This window comes from Phodopus roborovskii, unplaced genomic scaffold (genome assembly GCF_943737965.1).
Source record: "Phodopus roborovskii unplaced genomic scaffold, PHOROB, whole genome shotgun sequence".
In the NCBI taxonomy this organism is placed as follows: domain Eukaryota; kingdom Metazoa; phylum Chordata; class Mammalia; order Rodentia; family Cricetidae; genus Phodopus; species Phodopus roborovskii.
Genome location: NW_026125546.1, coordinates 3,340,676 through 3,357,084, shown reverse-complemented (window position 1 = coordinate 3,357,084; position 16,409 = coordinate 3,340,676). Strand labels below are relative to the sequence as shown.

General features: G+C 38.4%; 1 protein-coding gene across 12 annotated transcripts in view; it reads left to right on the top strand.

Moving 5' to 3' along the window:
* Nucleotides 1-15,443, top strand: part of Dync1i1 (dynein cytoplasmic 1 intermediate chain 1) — a 480,988-nt gene extending 465,545 nt beyond the window's left edge. For all 12 annotated transcript variants that reach the window (XM_051177158.1, XM_051177161.1, XM_051177156.1 and 9 more), the window contains one exon: nucleotides 15,235-15,443. In XM_051177158.1, the coding sequence (XP_051033115.1) occupies nucleotides 15,235-15,345 (111 nt within the window). In that variant the 3' untranslated portion in view covers nucleotides 15,346-15,443. The remainder of the gene's footprint in view (nucleotides 1-15,234) is intronic.
* Nucleotides 15,444-16,409: the final 966 nt, after the last annotated feature.

The window sequence follows — 16,409 nt, the reverse complement described above, 5'->3', positions numbered from 1 at the left end:
GAGTCAGAAATATTTATTATCCATTGTTTTGTAGTCATATTTTCTATGATGAGTAGTCTTTATGTTTGATGTAGTTTTTTTTATGGTCTTCACCAGAGTGAAACTAAGCAACAAAACAATTATCATTATTGAGCTGTTTTCTGAAACATAAAAAAAAAATCAAGTAAAGAACAATTTAAACAAACAAACAAACAAAGGCTTCTTTTTCTCTCTCTTGCTTGTATGAGATTTTTAGGGTTTTTTTGTTTTGTTTTGTTTTGTTTTATAACAACTGATTTGGGGAGAGAATAAAAGTAGAAAAATGTCTAAAAATAGCAGAAGAGAGATGAAATATTAAAACTCTCTGTCTTCATCAAATGCATAATGTCCATTAGCTCTTTTTATGTAGTGCACACTAGTTGTTTTATTCTTTTGTTTTAGCTAGTATAATGATCTGGTTTATTTTATAAAGGCCTCCTGAAAGATCCCCAAACATACAGAAATATTACACAGGTATGTAGACACATCCTGGGTAAGAAAAGAAAACAGAGCAACATAGACATAATGTTCTGCAGTAAGATCCATTGATAGTTTATAACTAGAATGACTAGACTATGACTCCATCAGGGGAGTGTGTGTGATTTTACAAAAGTTGCTTCGGCTCATATGGCTGCTCAGCCCCTTCCTAGGCCACTATCATCATCTCTAAATTGTGAAGTGTTGTTATGCTCATATGTCTACTATCACGCTGCAGGTCAGGCTGGTTTTCATTTCTGTATTATTGCCCTAGCTTTTCTAAATGATATTACAGACTACAGAAATGTCTGCAGCTATAGGCCAGTCTCGCCTATTGTCTGGAGTCTAGACAAGCTATAGAAAAATCTCTGTGACATATAATAGGCCAAACAATTTGTAGGGTTGTTTATCCTTACAAATTCACTCCTAGGAGAGGAAAAGGGAATATATCATTTTTTTTTTTTTTTTTTTTTTTTTTAGCGTAGGTAGTGTTACAATCTTTCAGACCTTCTCTGAATGAGTGAAAACCAGGATAGGCGTCAACACTTGAACAATTCTTTCTGTATTGTTTGAACATACACAAAGCAATGGTTAGCTCAGACTTAACAACGTCTTTAGACTAACTATCATTTTTCCTAAGTGTTTCTGTAAAGTATCTTATATTTTTTTCAAGGTGAAGGGTCATTTCTGCTTCTTCTTGCTGATCTCTGTAAGCCTGCTTTAAACCTTTGAGTACTGATGGGAAAGATGGACTCTTACTGCTTAGCAGAAGCCCACTTCTTAGAAATGGTAGCTATGTCTTGGGCAAATGTTCCATTGTTGTAATAACTGTCACATCAGTCAGCAGCCCAGAACTGACAAAGCATTATCATGCTTAGGGATATGCTCCAAACAGTGCCCTTACAGCCTTCTAACTCCGCTCTACTGCAGAAAGCCATCTGGGGTGCTTGCAAGACAAGCTGGCCCGTTGAGAATTAGAGGTCAAATCCAAAGCTGGTATGTGACTGATGAGAGGAAGAGAGCCTGAACAGGAAGTGATTTAAATATAAAAAGTATAGAGGAAGAAGAAAAAATATATAGCATTGAGAACTAAATTGTCAGTAGGCTGTGCTACCATAATCAGCATTCAGAATCAGTCTCTGGTCCTCATTAAGGTTGAGTTCCTCACCAGGGTCATGATGGCCTTTGGAAAGTCTTGATGGAAAAAGATAAAACATCTCTAGATAACTCTTAAAATGCATTCTGTGTGTGAGCGTAAATGGTAGGTTCCAGAATCCTCAAGGCTGATCTGCTTGCCTTGAGACCTCAGTAAACTGAAGAGGTGTTTGTCTGTGAGAAGCCTTCTCATGTCCATTCTCCATTGTTGATTTGCCCAGGGCCCCTCTGAGACTGAAAGAGAAGGTAGTTGCTAGCTTGTGGGAAAAATCTTATTCAACAAATGCAGCTAGTTACACTGGTGTGGGACTTATTTGAGTCCGGTGCTTGGCAGCCGTGAGCTGAGATGAATGTTCTATTGTCACCGTCTTGCAGTTGGTAAATAGTAGTCTGCAAGATACACCGTATTTTCATTTTGTAATGGGCTCTGCATGTTATATAGCCTGTGCCCCAGGAAACTGACCATAAAACAAATCATAAATAAAACATTCGGCTCTGACCTAGATCATTGGAAAAAGAGAAAGGAAAATCTCTAGATTTGTGATTACATAGAGTGCATGCTGTATCATTCTTTTTATGTCTTACAAGATGCTAGATTGTAAACCTCACAAGATGCCCGACGGTAGTGCTTAAGCCAAGGTAGAGTTCTTCAACACCTCCCCACAAGTACATCTCCATTCTTTTCATCATTTTAGTATAATCTTTTGAAAAGATTTCTGTACTGCCTGCTTTATGAAATGAAGGAGGGTGGCACAAGCTGTCTCTGTGCTCACCACTTTAAGAAACTTCCCATGAACACCGTTGGAGCCATCTCCGTTGAAGGACTCTGGTGTCATCAGTGGCTACCAATCACCCACTTGTCTGGCTCAGCTGGGGCTTCAGTTGCCTCAGGGAGTCCCAGCACAGAGCCCCAATGTTCATGTCCTTCTCTATTACGTACAATTATCCTCTGTGACTCTTATGAAGATGGCAGTGGCTTGAATCCAGGTTTACTGATGCAATCAATTTATTAGGAACTTGTGAAGAGGTAAACAGAGAGTTGTATTTGAGCTCATGGAAACCAACAGGTTGAGTTTGTCCACCCACTCCCTCCATCTTTACTTCTTGTTACATTTAAAAGGTGAACATATGAGTAATATTTCAGGGCCTGTAGCTCAGGAAGTAAAACATAAAACAGCCATGTTTCCAGTCAGGCTACTTGATGCTGTGTTTGTATAGCATACAGTTTTGCCTGTTTGATTTGAGCATTGTATCTGGAAATCTATTACACATATTTATTTTCACAGATAGGGGCCTATTTCCTTCTCAGAACAGGTGTTTAACTTCCATTAGCATAAATAGAAGCTATGCAAATCTAGTGTAAGACAAAGAGCCCCCTTTTTATTATTTGGTTGGAATTTTTATTCTAGTTGTGCTTTCAAAAATCACTTAAATAGACAGTGGTTGCATGGATCATTTAAAATTTCTGAAATCTAAAATAAAGGAGCTGGAGAGATGCTTCAGCAGTTAAGAACACTGGCTGCTCTTCTGGAAGCCTCAAGTTTAGTTCTGAGCACACATCAGACAACTCACAACTGCCTATCTGGCTCCAAGGGATCCAACACCCTCTCCAGGCCTCCTAGGGCAACTGCACACATATATACATATAAATAAAGTAAAAGTAGGTCAATTTTTAAAATGAGCCCAGCCTTTGACTATGGTTTGGGAAATCTCCACACTACCAGATGGGATCACTCTAGCACTCCAGGGTCTCATTCAATTAATTAGAAGATGAGTAAAATAACAAGTCATAAATTAAACCTAAATATAACCTCAGAGATGTCATAAAGATCTGTTGAGAACTGCTGGAGCTTTTCCTTTTTCCCCAAATGATATGTGAACACAAGTAATTTAAAGTTTTAGAATTAAAAATCACTTAGCTACCATGACTAGCAGGCTTTCTTATACACATATACATATGTATGAATACGATTTTCACTGTGCATGGGCTAGTGTCTAGAATTATTCACGCGTCCTCATGATTGATAGTCACATATCTACCTGTCTTTCCTGAAGATGTGTTTTCTGGAAAGCCGGCTGCCATTGTTAACGCTTCAGTGCAGTCACAGGGACGTGGCTGTCACAAATATCCCCTAACAACTATGTTTGCTGCTTATCTGAATTAGTTAGGATGCCGTTTGCAGCTCTGCTTTTCAAAGAAGCAGTTTATCTTCCACCTCCTATTATTTCTTTTTCCATTAACCTCTTCCAGGGAAGAGTTTGTTTTCAGTTGTGATAAATACATGCAGCTTTCAAATCCCTGATTACATTTTTGCACTACACAAATGACAAAATTTCAAAATCATTTTCAGCTTAAAGTAGGATTTGCAAAATAAAATGATCGCCTAGAAGCTGTGATTTATGAGGAGGGTAAATCTTAACACCCTAGCTGTGTTTGTCTGCCCTGTTAACCAATTAGTAAATAGAAACATACATAAATCTTTACATTTAAACTCTTAACTTTGTTAACATTGCAAATGACTCACGGACTACAATAACAGCAGTTAGATCATTACAAATTTCAATAAAAGAAATACATTTGTTAATATATTTAAATGCATTGAAAAGTTCTTGAGAAGGAAAATGCAGCTATATGTGTATATCAAATGTTATTGCTAAGAGAATAAAGTGTGATTTTATGTGTCTGTTTGAATATTTTAAAATGGAAGTGAAAAGTAGTTTCAAAAGTATATTCAGAATCCCAACAGGAAAAATGACCCAGGCTATTAACTTTAAAATAGTGACCAAGGTATTACATGTAAGAATTATTTTTAAAATGCCTCCAGAGTTTAGGACGTAGCTCAGTGGCTGAGTGCTTAGAAAGGAAAAATGAAAACATTGTTTTCAACTTTTGTGCAGCCAGCAAGAATAAGAATAATAATAAATAAAAATCCAGGAGCTGCCTCTCTTGCAGTCATAAACAGCATTTAGTATAGTAAAATCTGGTAGACAAAAGTGCTAGAAGTTGAACAGGGCTTTAGTGACACCAAATCCGCAGAGTATATTTATACATCTCTTTTTCCAGTGGATTATACGAAGCAGTAATTGTTTGCTCTTTGCCATTTCCAGTAGGACAGGATATATGTTATTCTCAAAAGAAGCAAGGGTCTTTGTATAAATAACTGCTCTCCTTGGGAATTGGGTAGACAGAACGTCAAATAGAAAGTTAAACTGAAACCTGGGTGTTAAGTCAAACAAGAGTTTCCGCACGGCCAAGACTGTGTATGAAGGTAGCCGTGTGGTTGCTCTTGTTCCCCAGCTCAAGAAGAGCTTGGATGGCAGCTTGGCTTTGGCAGTTTTCAGAAGAGCAGGGCAAAGCTGGTGTCACTTAGCAACATCTGGTTATGGCCATCTGAGCCACTGGTGTTTCTCATTAGGAAAGTGTGCCTGCAACTTGCGAGGCTCTCGGCGGCCCTCACAAGTACTGCCTTCTTTGATGGAGTAGCAATTTTAGATTCTTTAGCTGATGCCAAACACTTCCTTTGGTTTTCCTGTCACTGTGAAAGATGAAAAGACAGGGACCATCTCTTCTATGGTACCAAGCACCCAGATAAAGACTGACAATCTAAAGACCAAGTTTTGTCAGAGCATCTATGCATCTGATAACACAGACACACATTGGTTGGGATTTGCGGTTGAACTTTTCAGATTTCCCATAAGTTTTATTTTAGGATGAGAGCCACAGAGCCATGCGATAAAGTCAAAGACCACAACAGCATTATTTGTATGGCAAATTGGTGATAGTAATAAATATAATTATAGAAAAGCAGCCACTCTGAATTAATATATTAATTTGGTTCTTTGTCATAATAAGTTACATGTATTTAAAAATAATTTGAGTAACATGTATAATTATAATTTTAGTATTAACTTGATTTCTTCTGAGAAAAAGGTTTAATTTAAGAAAGGAAAGAAAAAGCACTATTTCCAATTCCAGTTAATGTTATAATTACTCATTTTATAGTCAGTGTGGTAGCAGCGACTTCCATTTGGTAATTATATATATGAAGACCATGATCATGATTAGATTAATTACTATATAAATAGTGTGCTTATTGAGGTATCACTGGCTTATGAAAATGGACTTACAGAATTAGTATCTTTTCAGGCTCCTTTTTTTTCAAAGTTGATACAAAAATACTTATGATGTTTATGTGTTGCAAATGGTTGGTTAAAAAAATAAAGCCCTAATGTCTAATTTTATAAAAAACAAATTAAAGAAAATGTTAATTTCAATATCACTGAAGTGATAAATGGCCTATGGATACATACCTCCTGAAACAAAAGACATTTTGGACCATTAGCCATCTTCATAATTCCTCTGTGGTTTCACACTGTTATCTTCAATGACTGTTTGGATTCTGAAGCAATTGTTTCTGTGTTAAACTTTTTATGGTTGACAAATTCTATTTTAATTTCATCATCGTTTCTGCTCTTGCTTTTTGTTTTTATTTTTGTTTTTATTTTTTTTTTGTTGTTGTTGTTTGTTTGTTTTGTTTTTTAGTTTTTCAAGACAGGATTTCTCTGTGTAACCCTCACTGTCCTGGAACTCACTGTGTAGACCAACCAGACCTTGAACACCTGCCTCTGCCTCCTGAATACTGGAATTAAAGGTGTGCACCACCACCACCACCCCACTAGTTTTATAATTTCAAAGTTGTTAAATTTTGTCTCAAAAAAGTATCAGTGACAGCACTTGCATCAAATCACACCTTCCAAAAACCCAGGGTAAAGTTGTGTCCTGCAGAGAATCGAAATATATAGTGCTTTGTAAAGAAACTGAGTTAATTGTGTGCGTGTATGTGTGTGTGTGTGTGTGTAAAGTGTAATATGGAGACAAATATCTGCTTATTTGTGTTTATGTATAAATGTTTATATATCACATAGGTTGGACTTGAATAAGGAGGAAGAATGAATGGACGATTTTATCCCATTGTCAAGGAAGGTTTTACACGCATTTACTAGAATATGAGCTATACAACATCTTTTATTTTAAATTTTTTACTTAAAATATGTTATGAATCATGCAAGTAATATCCAGCCTTCTACTGTTGTGGAAAAAAATATTGTGCCTTTACCTTTAAGCTAGTAGGGAGATAACACAGATCAGTGAGTAGCCCATCCCTAAGCTTCTCTCCTGATGACAAGGTGGTCATTTCCCATTATTTATTCTTATTGATTTTGGCATTAAGCTCCCTTGGGTAGAAATGGAACACCTTTTAGTATCTTGTATCATAAAGACTAGATAACTTTTTTGAGCAAAAAGAAATACTGTTAGCCACCCTCATTTGGATGCCAACTTCATCAGTAAAGTTTTTATGACCTTTGGAGAACAGAGTCCATAGAAGCACCCAAAGATATGTCCTTGTCTGTTAGAGCAGGTAACCAGGTCCAACACGGTATCTATCATCTAATGGGAATTCAATAAATACAGGTGAATGAGTGATTCCTGGTGTGAAATCTTAGGGGGTAGGGGGGAGTTAAGCAAAAGCAGAATTGTGCAACGCATACAGAATGCAGCCTCCAAGTTGAGTATAGTTTGGTAGACACAGAAAAGTTTCCACAGAAACGGATATGTAGGAAGAACCATTTGTCCTTCCTCCCATTCACTGTCCTGGTCTCCCTCCCCCACCCCCTGTGCTTTTAAAAGGGAGCAGTTGGCCACCAGTGCAGTAAAAAACATAATGGTTGATTCAAACACTTGTCAAACCACTGGAAGAAAGCTTCCTCTTCATTGTGCTTTCCTTGGACACTATAGATATGATAAATCATGAACTGCATTATAAAAATACCTCTTTTATGCCCAAACATTCTGTAGGAGGAAATGACATTTCTTTTATTACCTTGGTAAATGTTTTTAAGGTGTTTAGCGATAAGCTTTCTTTTTTTTGTCAAAACTGCTTAGATTCAGCGGTTGCTAGGAATTTACTTGAAAACCTATAGTCAATAATATCAGGGAAAAGAGGGCTGCATGGTTAGTCAGCTAATGTGGAGAGGGGCTTGACTGGCACTTCCCTGTCTTGCTTCTCTGCCCTCTTTCTTGATCTTTTGAACTATGGAAAGAGAGTTTAGAAAGTTTATTTTCCACCATGCATTGTTTCCATTACTTTCTGATCTTTGGGGCTGAGAAATGGATTGTCCCCAGTAGTAGACAAAATAACAACATGTAACAATTTCACAAGACAGGAGACTGGTATGATTTCAATAACGCATGTGCCAACAAGGGCACCTTCACATCTTGGGGAATTCCTTCTTTCTTCCTCCGGTGTTCTCTTTTGTTTGTTCTACTGGCAAAAAAAAAAAAAAAAAAAACCTCCAGAATTTTGGTACCCTTGCTTCTATGCTAAATTTTACCATGAAGAATATTTGTAACTGTGAATTTCTCAAGACAAATAATTTAAGTTGTTTATTTCCTTCAATAGTTCCTGGCTTCCTGCAATTGATAGTAAATAGTAACATAGCTGTTACTATTCACTTTGTCTCTTATGTCCTACTTGCATTTCTTACCTCATGTGGCAACAGATTAGTTTTTGTTTGTTTGTTTTGTTTTTGTTTTTTTAAGTGTTGTTCTGAGAAACATGCAGTTAAAAAGAAACCATCCGTTTGAAGATAGAAGGGAAATGGGCATTGGCAAATGGGTCTCTAAGCTTCTGGATAGATGAGCATGCAGAGAAAAAGAAATTAAAAAACAGATACCCCAGAGAGGACAAGGTTAGAAAGCAAGTAACCTTCCTAGCAATTTTAACTATTGACTGGTTGCTAATAGCAGTCTACAGAACAGATGTGAGTACGCCCGGCTTTCTTGACTTCTCTGTATCTACTCACAAGACTAAGTTATCGCAGTCTATCTTGCAGCAGAGTGCTATCACATGTCTTCGTCCCATGTAACTGCGTCTTGGTATGGGGTCCCAGTCCGTGGTTTCACCCATTGTTAACAGAGATGTGGGCCTTGCCTCTGAGAATTAAACACGGCGAAGCTGCATTTATGGGAAGCGGGTCTGCCTGGCCGCTTCACGGCGGCCAATTCTGTGCCTATTACCTCCCACTTTGCTCCCATCTGTGTGTGTGGCAAAGGGAATTGTCCTAAAAAATACAGGCTTTCTCTGAACACAAATGCTTATTTGCATGCCAGTGAGTTAACATTCTCCTGAATGTGGGTGCCATTAATAATTGTGTCAGGGGCTTGTTTTGTTTCAACCTGTGGAGTACAGGGAAGTTTAACAGTCATTCTGTGGAAACCTACATAAACTTCCCTGGATTTTGAAAATGCACTAAAAATTACATGCATTAAAAGGAAAAGGTCATTTGTACCACATGTTCTTAGCAGAAAACCTTCGTGTTGGTGTCAATATAGAAGATGAAATCACTCTTGTGTCTGCTCAAAATTGGTGGTTAATGTAATAGTCCCACAGACTTTTTAAAATGACTCCATTTAATTGAAAGATTACAAAGATACTGATTAACCACACGTCCACAAACTGTTTATCTTGAAACCTAGAGACATCCTCACTTGGTTTGTTTGCCATGAGTAATGGAACTGAGAAATCTAATTGAGATTATAGAATATTTTTCTAATCTCTTAATTACCCAATGTTTTTAAACCCTGTTTTTGTAAGTTGTGCCTGAGATATATTTTATCATAAAAATGCTCATAGGTAGGAGTTATTGCAGCTACTTAATGAAGTATAGAACTGATCCTTGAAACGTAGTCTTTACTGGAACTATTTAAAATCAGCTGTTAGGGACTATAAATCCTTAGAATTTACTGAAAAAAATGAGAAGGGCCTGACTGAAGATTGTTGAGAGTGGTTAGCTCTGTGCTTATAGAAAGGGACACATGAATGATATTTGTGTTTTTAACCCCAATTATACATAGTTACTTGATCTTTATAACAGCATGTTCAGCAATTATCAAGTCTTACAAGTTAAAGTGAAAAAAAAAAAAGGAGAGTCACGCTGCAAAAAATACTGTAAAATAATAGGGTATGTGGAAGAAGAGTATTTACATACATAGAAGAAATCTGTGCATTTTAAATTTAATTTTAATGGATAGTAAAAAGTAACACTGACAAAAATTCTCTTATGTTCTGAAGAAACTCCTTATGTTTAGTCCTTGAAAGATAGCTATTGCTTTTAAAAGAAATAGGAAGTCATTTGTGCGATTTCAGAGAAAAAGATGTGCCTTAAAATAAACTAAAACAGAAAATGCAGCTGTAGGCAGGTTAAAAAAAAAAAAAAAGGAAAAACAGGAGAAAGAAAAGAGGAAAAGAAGCAAAAAGAGAGAGAGAGAAAGAGAGAGAGACAGGAGAAAGACATTGAGAAAGAAAAATAAGAAGCACCATTTAACTGGGGTTAAAATAGGTCAAGCACTGCATTCATTGTGTCTTACAGTCCTATCTGTCATGAGACAAGCTCTCAAATTTCCTTTGTAAGTAATGGAGATCAGAGAGGTTGCCTAGGGACACACAGCAAAAAGTGACAAGCTAGGAAAGAACAGATGATTTAGCTACTCTCTGTGGTGGAGGAAAGCTAATCCTAGGGTGTCTGGGGGTGGTGGGGGGGGGGGAGATGTGAGTTTACAGGCAGTTACTGATCCACTCAGCCTGAGAGAGGGTCAGATTCCTGACCCAGTAACAGAGGCAGGAGGGGTATGGAAGAAGCTAAAATCACCCACATGCATGATTTTTTTGAACCCCACGATTTTTACACTTCTGCTCTTTGCTTGTGACCTTTTGTCCCCCAAGAATCTTGGATTACAGCCTTTAGAGTCTTTTAGTAGATGACTCAAAACTCACTGCCTGCCTGCAGTCCTACCACGGCAGCCTGACACTCTTCAAGTGTGAGGTCGTATCTACCCCACACGGACTTGCGAAAGCGACTTGAGCAGGCTGTAAACTTTAGCTCCCTTTATTTCCCTTCTCCATAGAGTAAAAACATGTTTATTAATGTTCTTACAGCAGTCAGAATTCCTTCCGCACGATGAAATAGTCCTCAGAAAAAGAGTGAAGAACCGGTGTCATCACGTAAACTGCCTTTCAATTTAGGAACCCGTTTCATCCCAGGACAATTTACGGCAGGCATGAATACCGTGTGCTGGACTCAGTCCCCCTTAGCTCAGATTACCTTCCACGTCCCCTCCATGTCTCTGTTGATAAATGGTCAGATGTCCACATCTCCATCTGACAATCGAGGCAATGAGAGGTTAAGTGCCAGGCCATTGGCAGCAACAGAGATAAGAGTAAGCCTTGAGTGTTCTGGCCAAATAGAAGGTTCATTTTTTGCTCTTCCTTAAGGCCAAATTGCTACCTCAATAATTACCTTCGGCCTTCAGTCCCTTGGCTGTAAAAACAGGGTCATTCTATATCTATAAAAGGAGGGTGCGTTCAGAGCTGAGATTTTATTATCTTAGAAACCAGAGCTCTCCATGCTTAAGGCATTCAAATGCTTTAAACACCCCCCAAATTAGGCAGCAGTTATTTGTCAGGGTGGACTGCCTATTGGTAAGCTCTGCTCCGGGTCTCAGTGGGAAAATATGAGTCCCCACCCCACCCTTGCCCCAGACCTCCTGAGTGACTCACACAGAAAATATTCCCAGATTCAAGTTGGTTCAATGGCAGTTTTTAAAAGACCTTTCTGGCATTGCCTACATTTCTGTATCATACTTTCTTCCTATTGCCTCTCAAGTATTTTTAATTGACCAGAATTATCATTACCATAGAAATATAAATATTTTCCCTATCATATTGTAATTTTTTTTTTTTTTTTTGAGGTCTGGTTTCACTATGAAGCCCAGGCTGTTCTAGAATTCACTATATAAACCAGGCAGGCCTCTAACATCAGAGATCTGCCTGCCTCTGCCTCCCAAGGGCTAGTGTTAAAGGCATGAGCTCCACATTATACAATAAGTAAAAATTTTTTAGAAATTTTCAAGGGGCAGGGGAGTAGTCCATGGGTGTTCAGATGCTCTGGATTTAGCCTCAGGAAGTGGAGAAGGGATGAGGTAATGGCGTTAGCACTTGTCCCAGCTAGCTGTTTGACAGGGAGATGTCACTTAATGTAAGAACATGCTTCTCATAGTATTCCGTTTCTGACCACCGGTAAAGTTTAAGAAATAATCTATGCCAGTATTCACCCGTTCTAAGCAAAAACAGCACTAATTTTCACCTCCATTTCCTGGTCATCACATTTCGAAGGGGCTCTCACTGGATCTTCAGTTCTAATCAGGGCCTGGCACGTTGTACGTGCTGATTATGTACTGGATATGTTCATGTGCTAGTTAGTGCGAGAGCAGTGTCATTCTTTAACAAGGACAAAAGCCTTTTTCTAACTAGTGAATAAGCTGTGGTTAGAGAGGCTCAGGTACATTTATACCCTTGCACCTCCTTCTCACTCTTTCTGAGAAAGCCATGAGAGAAGGAGCTGCCCAGCATAAGAAGGACAGCTCTGTCCAAACAGATTTTGTTTACACTCATAGTTGTAAATGGCAAGAGTGGCCATCCTGTGTGTAAGACACCTGCTTGGCCTCACGTATAAGTCACTCAATGCCAACAGTTATTAGTTCCGGTGAGGAAATGGCCTGTGAATAGACATTCACACATTGGAGCTAAGATTGTACTTTGAATGTTTCCTGATGTGATACTTTATTCTAAAAACAGAGCAGTCTGCTGGGTAGCATCTCCATCTAGCAGTACATTCACATTGGGTTATTTTTACAGTCACCTCGATGAAAAGGCATCATAGCATGAGGTAAGGAAATAGGCTTCACCTTTCTAGAAGCAATTGTGTCTCTATCCAGAATTTGGTGTGAACAAAGCAAACTAATATGTCTGCAAGGTATGTGCTGTATCAGGGAGGAAAGTATTTGATAGAATAAATTTGTTTTGTTTTGTTTAAAAAAAAAAAGCTTGGTGTGTGTGTGTGTGTGTGTGTGCACGCGCACGCATCTGCGTGGGTACGTGCGTGCATGCACGCGTGCATGTGTGTGTGTGAGTGTGTATGTGTGTATGTGTGGGGTAATATTACACAAACAGTAGCATATCAGGAAGAGAACAAAATCTGTTTGAATACTGTAAAAATGCCTGGGAAGTATATTCTGCATATTTAAATGTCCATGAGGATGAATCTTAATCTGCATAATTAAACGTCCTTCAGGATAAATCTTCATATTTAAAATAGTGCTTTGGCATTAAAATATTAAGTGTTAGTTTCACCTCCACAAAAGAGGCCAAACATAGTTTAATTGCTAGGATAATTTTTTTTTTTTTTTTTTTTGGTTAGTAGAAACATTTAGGTTTGAGAAAATTTGTTTTTTTAGACATTAGATGTGTGGTTTTATACAGCATACACAATTGTCAATTTATTCTCAACCTGTGTCTGGCCACTATTCGAACTTGGTGTTCTACAACCTCAACATTGTCCTTTCTTCTGTCTTGACAGTCCTACTCCGTGAAACAGCATTTACCTATTTTCTTGTTCTGGTATATAAATCATATACAGTGCTGCCAATAAAATGTTACATAGGCCAACATATGCTCACTTGCTTTTACTGCGTGAAACAATAGTGTGGTCCCGTGCTTGTGGAAATCCTCATCTGCTGTGAGCCCTATGCTGTTGGGTTGCTGAGGATATTTTTCCAAGTGTTTAAAGTCATACAAAGGTCTGGGGTGCTTCAGCTTTATCTCTCTCTTAGCTTTGTTTTGTGAGAAAAAGTTAGTGTTGTCTTGATTGAGTTTCTGTCATCCCTCAGGCTTTTTTGCATGGTCCTTTTTGGAAGTGTGTTATCAGGTACTGGGAGAGGGACAGGAAAAGCGGACCTATTCTTTCCCATGAGTGGTAGCCACCCTCTTGCCTGCTTATGTTTTTGCTTAACTATCTTGAACCTTTTGTTTTGGGGGTCTCATTTCCCCAGGGTAGCATTATGTAAAATTGAGGACAAAAAATGAAGAATATCACTATTCTATGCAAGAGAAGAGCCCACAATGAGGAAAACAGTCTGAGGCAAGGGGTAACAATGTCCTTCAGTATTACTAGGAATTTGTGTCACTGCTGCAAGAGAAACTTCGATTTGTCTCAATAACTAGGGAAGTATTTCTGTTTCACTACTCCAAAACTTACTCATACTTCTTAATGAAAACTCTCATTGGACAAGCACCTCTGATAATGAACTGGAACACTCCCTGCCTGTACACCATTTCCAGAATGATTCTTGAAACGCTTGGCCTTAGTAGTAGAAGTCACTTAAGGTCACACTTTACAGAGGCACAGTCACTCTCTAGGAAGTTTCCTGGGACAGATAGTATCTGAGACTATGATTTCCTGTTATGAAAATTGAATTTTCTAATCATCTGGCTATGTGTAGTGGGTACTTTTCTGGCTATAGGAATAATTTAAATGCTTAGATTTCTCTTCTTCCTTTTGTTTTGTTTTGTTTGTTTTTTACTTTCAATATTGTGTGTTCATTGAGGTGATTGTGCCCTTAATGTGTATGGAATATATGGATACTGTGTGTAGTCCTAGTATGTAGATAGAATGATCATATCATACAGGAAAATTACTGTAATATCTAAATCAATTTTAATGTGTATGAACTCCTTCAGAGTTCTATTCAGTCCAACTTTTCAGCTTCAAATATTTTTTTTTGTTTTGTTTTTGTTTTTTCTATTTCAAACCCTTTCTGTTATCTTTAAACAAATCAGTTCTGGATGCTATGCATTAGATCATAATCTTTTAGTGCAGCTAAGAAAATTTGCATGCAAAATTTCTGTCAAGGGTGTGTTAATTCCTCTTTATTGAATTGTATACATCAGAAGACAATATTTGCAATATTTCCCTTTTGGAAAATCAATATAGCATATTAATTCAGTACTGAAATCACATAGCACTGGAAACTTGCTGGTTATGTAGCCTTGGTAGGATTTTCCCTCTATGCTTCAGTCTCCTCCTCCTCCTTCGACAGAATGGAAATCTTTTGCTCACATACATAGGATAAATTTACCCCACCTAGGACTGCTGTGAGGAATGAGTAGATATATGTAAAGTACTTAGAAAGAACCCTTAGTCAACGCTAGTTAGTACTGCAGTTACTCATAGCCAGGTCCTGCTGGAAATGCTCAAGCGTGACCTCATAGGAGGAAAATTTCTGTGCATATGTAGGCTATTCTTTCTCCACATATATTGAGTCATTAACGGCACTTTAGAAAACAAATCGATAGCTTCGACTAGAAAGAAAATGCCAGTTATTCAGAAACCGTGGTTAATAATGCAACTTCTATTGCCTGAGTTCACCGTGAGACCCAAGAACAAAGAACTCTCCTTACTATGAGTGCTTTAATGTGACCACTGGGATTGTTTGGCTAACGCACATGTTTAAGGTTTTACACGTTCCTTGAGTGATGGCCTTTCCAAGAGTGAAACTGTAGGTTAAGCACCACACTTCAGGTCCTCCTTGATTCACAGGGTATTTGATTTCCTTTGCATTCTTTGCTGAGGAGCGGCCATTCCAAGGCGTCATCTTGCTTATCATTTCTCCACTGATTTGCTTTGCAGCTTGCGGTTCCCCACAATGATGAATGGACGCGATTTGCCAGGACCCTGGTGGAGATCCGCGCCAACAGGGCTGACAGCGAGGAGGAAGGCACTGTTGAGTTAGCTGCCTAGATGTGAGATGAGCCTGCCCGATGTGGCCCCCCATCCTTCCATGCTAAACTCAGAGTCTGTAGTCCAGGCTTCCGTGCTGTGTTTGGTGTCCTTTCTGTGTCAGTGTCTCTGTGACATTTTGGGTGCCATTTTGTGCAGTGTTACCCTGTATACTCCACATGTACCTACTCACCCAAAACCCACCACAACACTATCTTTGTGTGTCTGTCTCAAAAACAAAAGGGGAGGGGACCTTTAGGGGTTTAGTCGTTGCCTTTTAACTACTTGGTAGCTGTATTTAATAGCTTGAAACCTCTGGTTGAATTTGTGCTTACATGTACTTCTGGTATAGTCCTATTAAATCCATATGAAGCCAGATATGATTGGGTACAGATGTGCCGTGCCTCATGATATGGTACAGGGCCAAAGACTCGAGATGTGGTGTTTTACATGGTGACTCGCGTTATGAATGGATTTACTACAAGAGCATTGCTGCTCCTTGTTTATTGTAGCGTGCTGCATGGAACATATTTATTTGAAAGCATTAAAATAAACGATCTTAGAGCATGTGCGTAATGAGAGGACTGTGTTTTCTCTGCTGCTGATGAGGTTACATTAACTTCCAAATAACAATTACAGTATGCCAGTTCCACTGAGAACACGGAGTCTTTAGAGATTTGTTGCCGTGAACGGAGTGAATTTTAATGCCTATTATTTCTAGGTACTTTAACAATATTTCAAATGTAGTTGACTATTGATACTTATCATTCAAGCCAGCACAACACTACAAAAGTCTATGCTTCCTAAATACGACATCAGTAGGAGCCATTAAATGTTCCAACCCAGGTCTGTATCACTGTGGGTAACTGTTTTGCTTATCAGAAAACCTGACATGAAGTTTGCTTGACAAAGGGTTGGAGAGGACAGTGTTAAAGGCCAAACATGACTTTTTAGGCAACCAACATGGTGGGCTTAAATCAAGGCCCCTAGTTTTATTTTTATAAGGCTTCATGTGTGTATATCTTTGCTCTTTTTGTTTTCTTTGTATTGTTGTTAGTTTGGTTTTTAGGAGGTAGACACTGCCT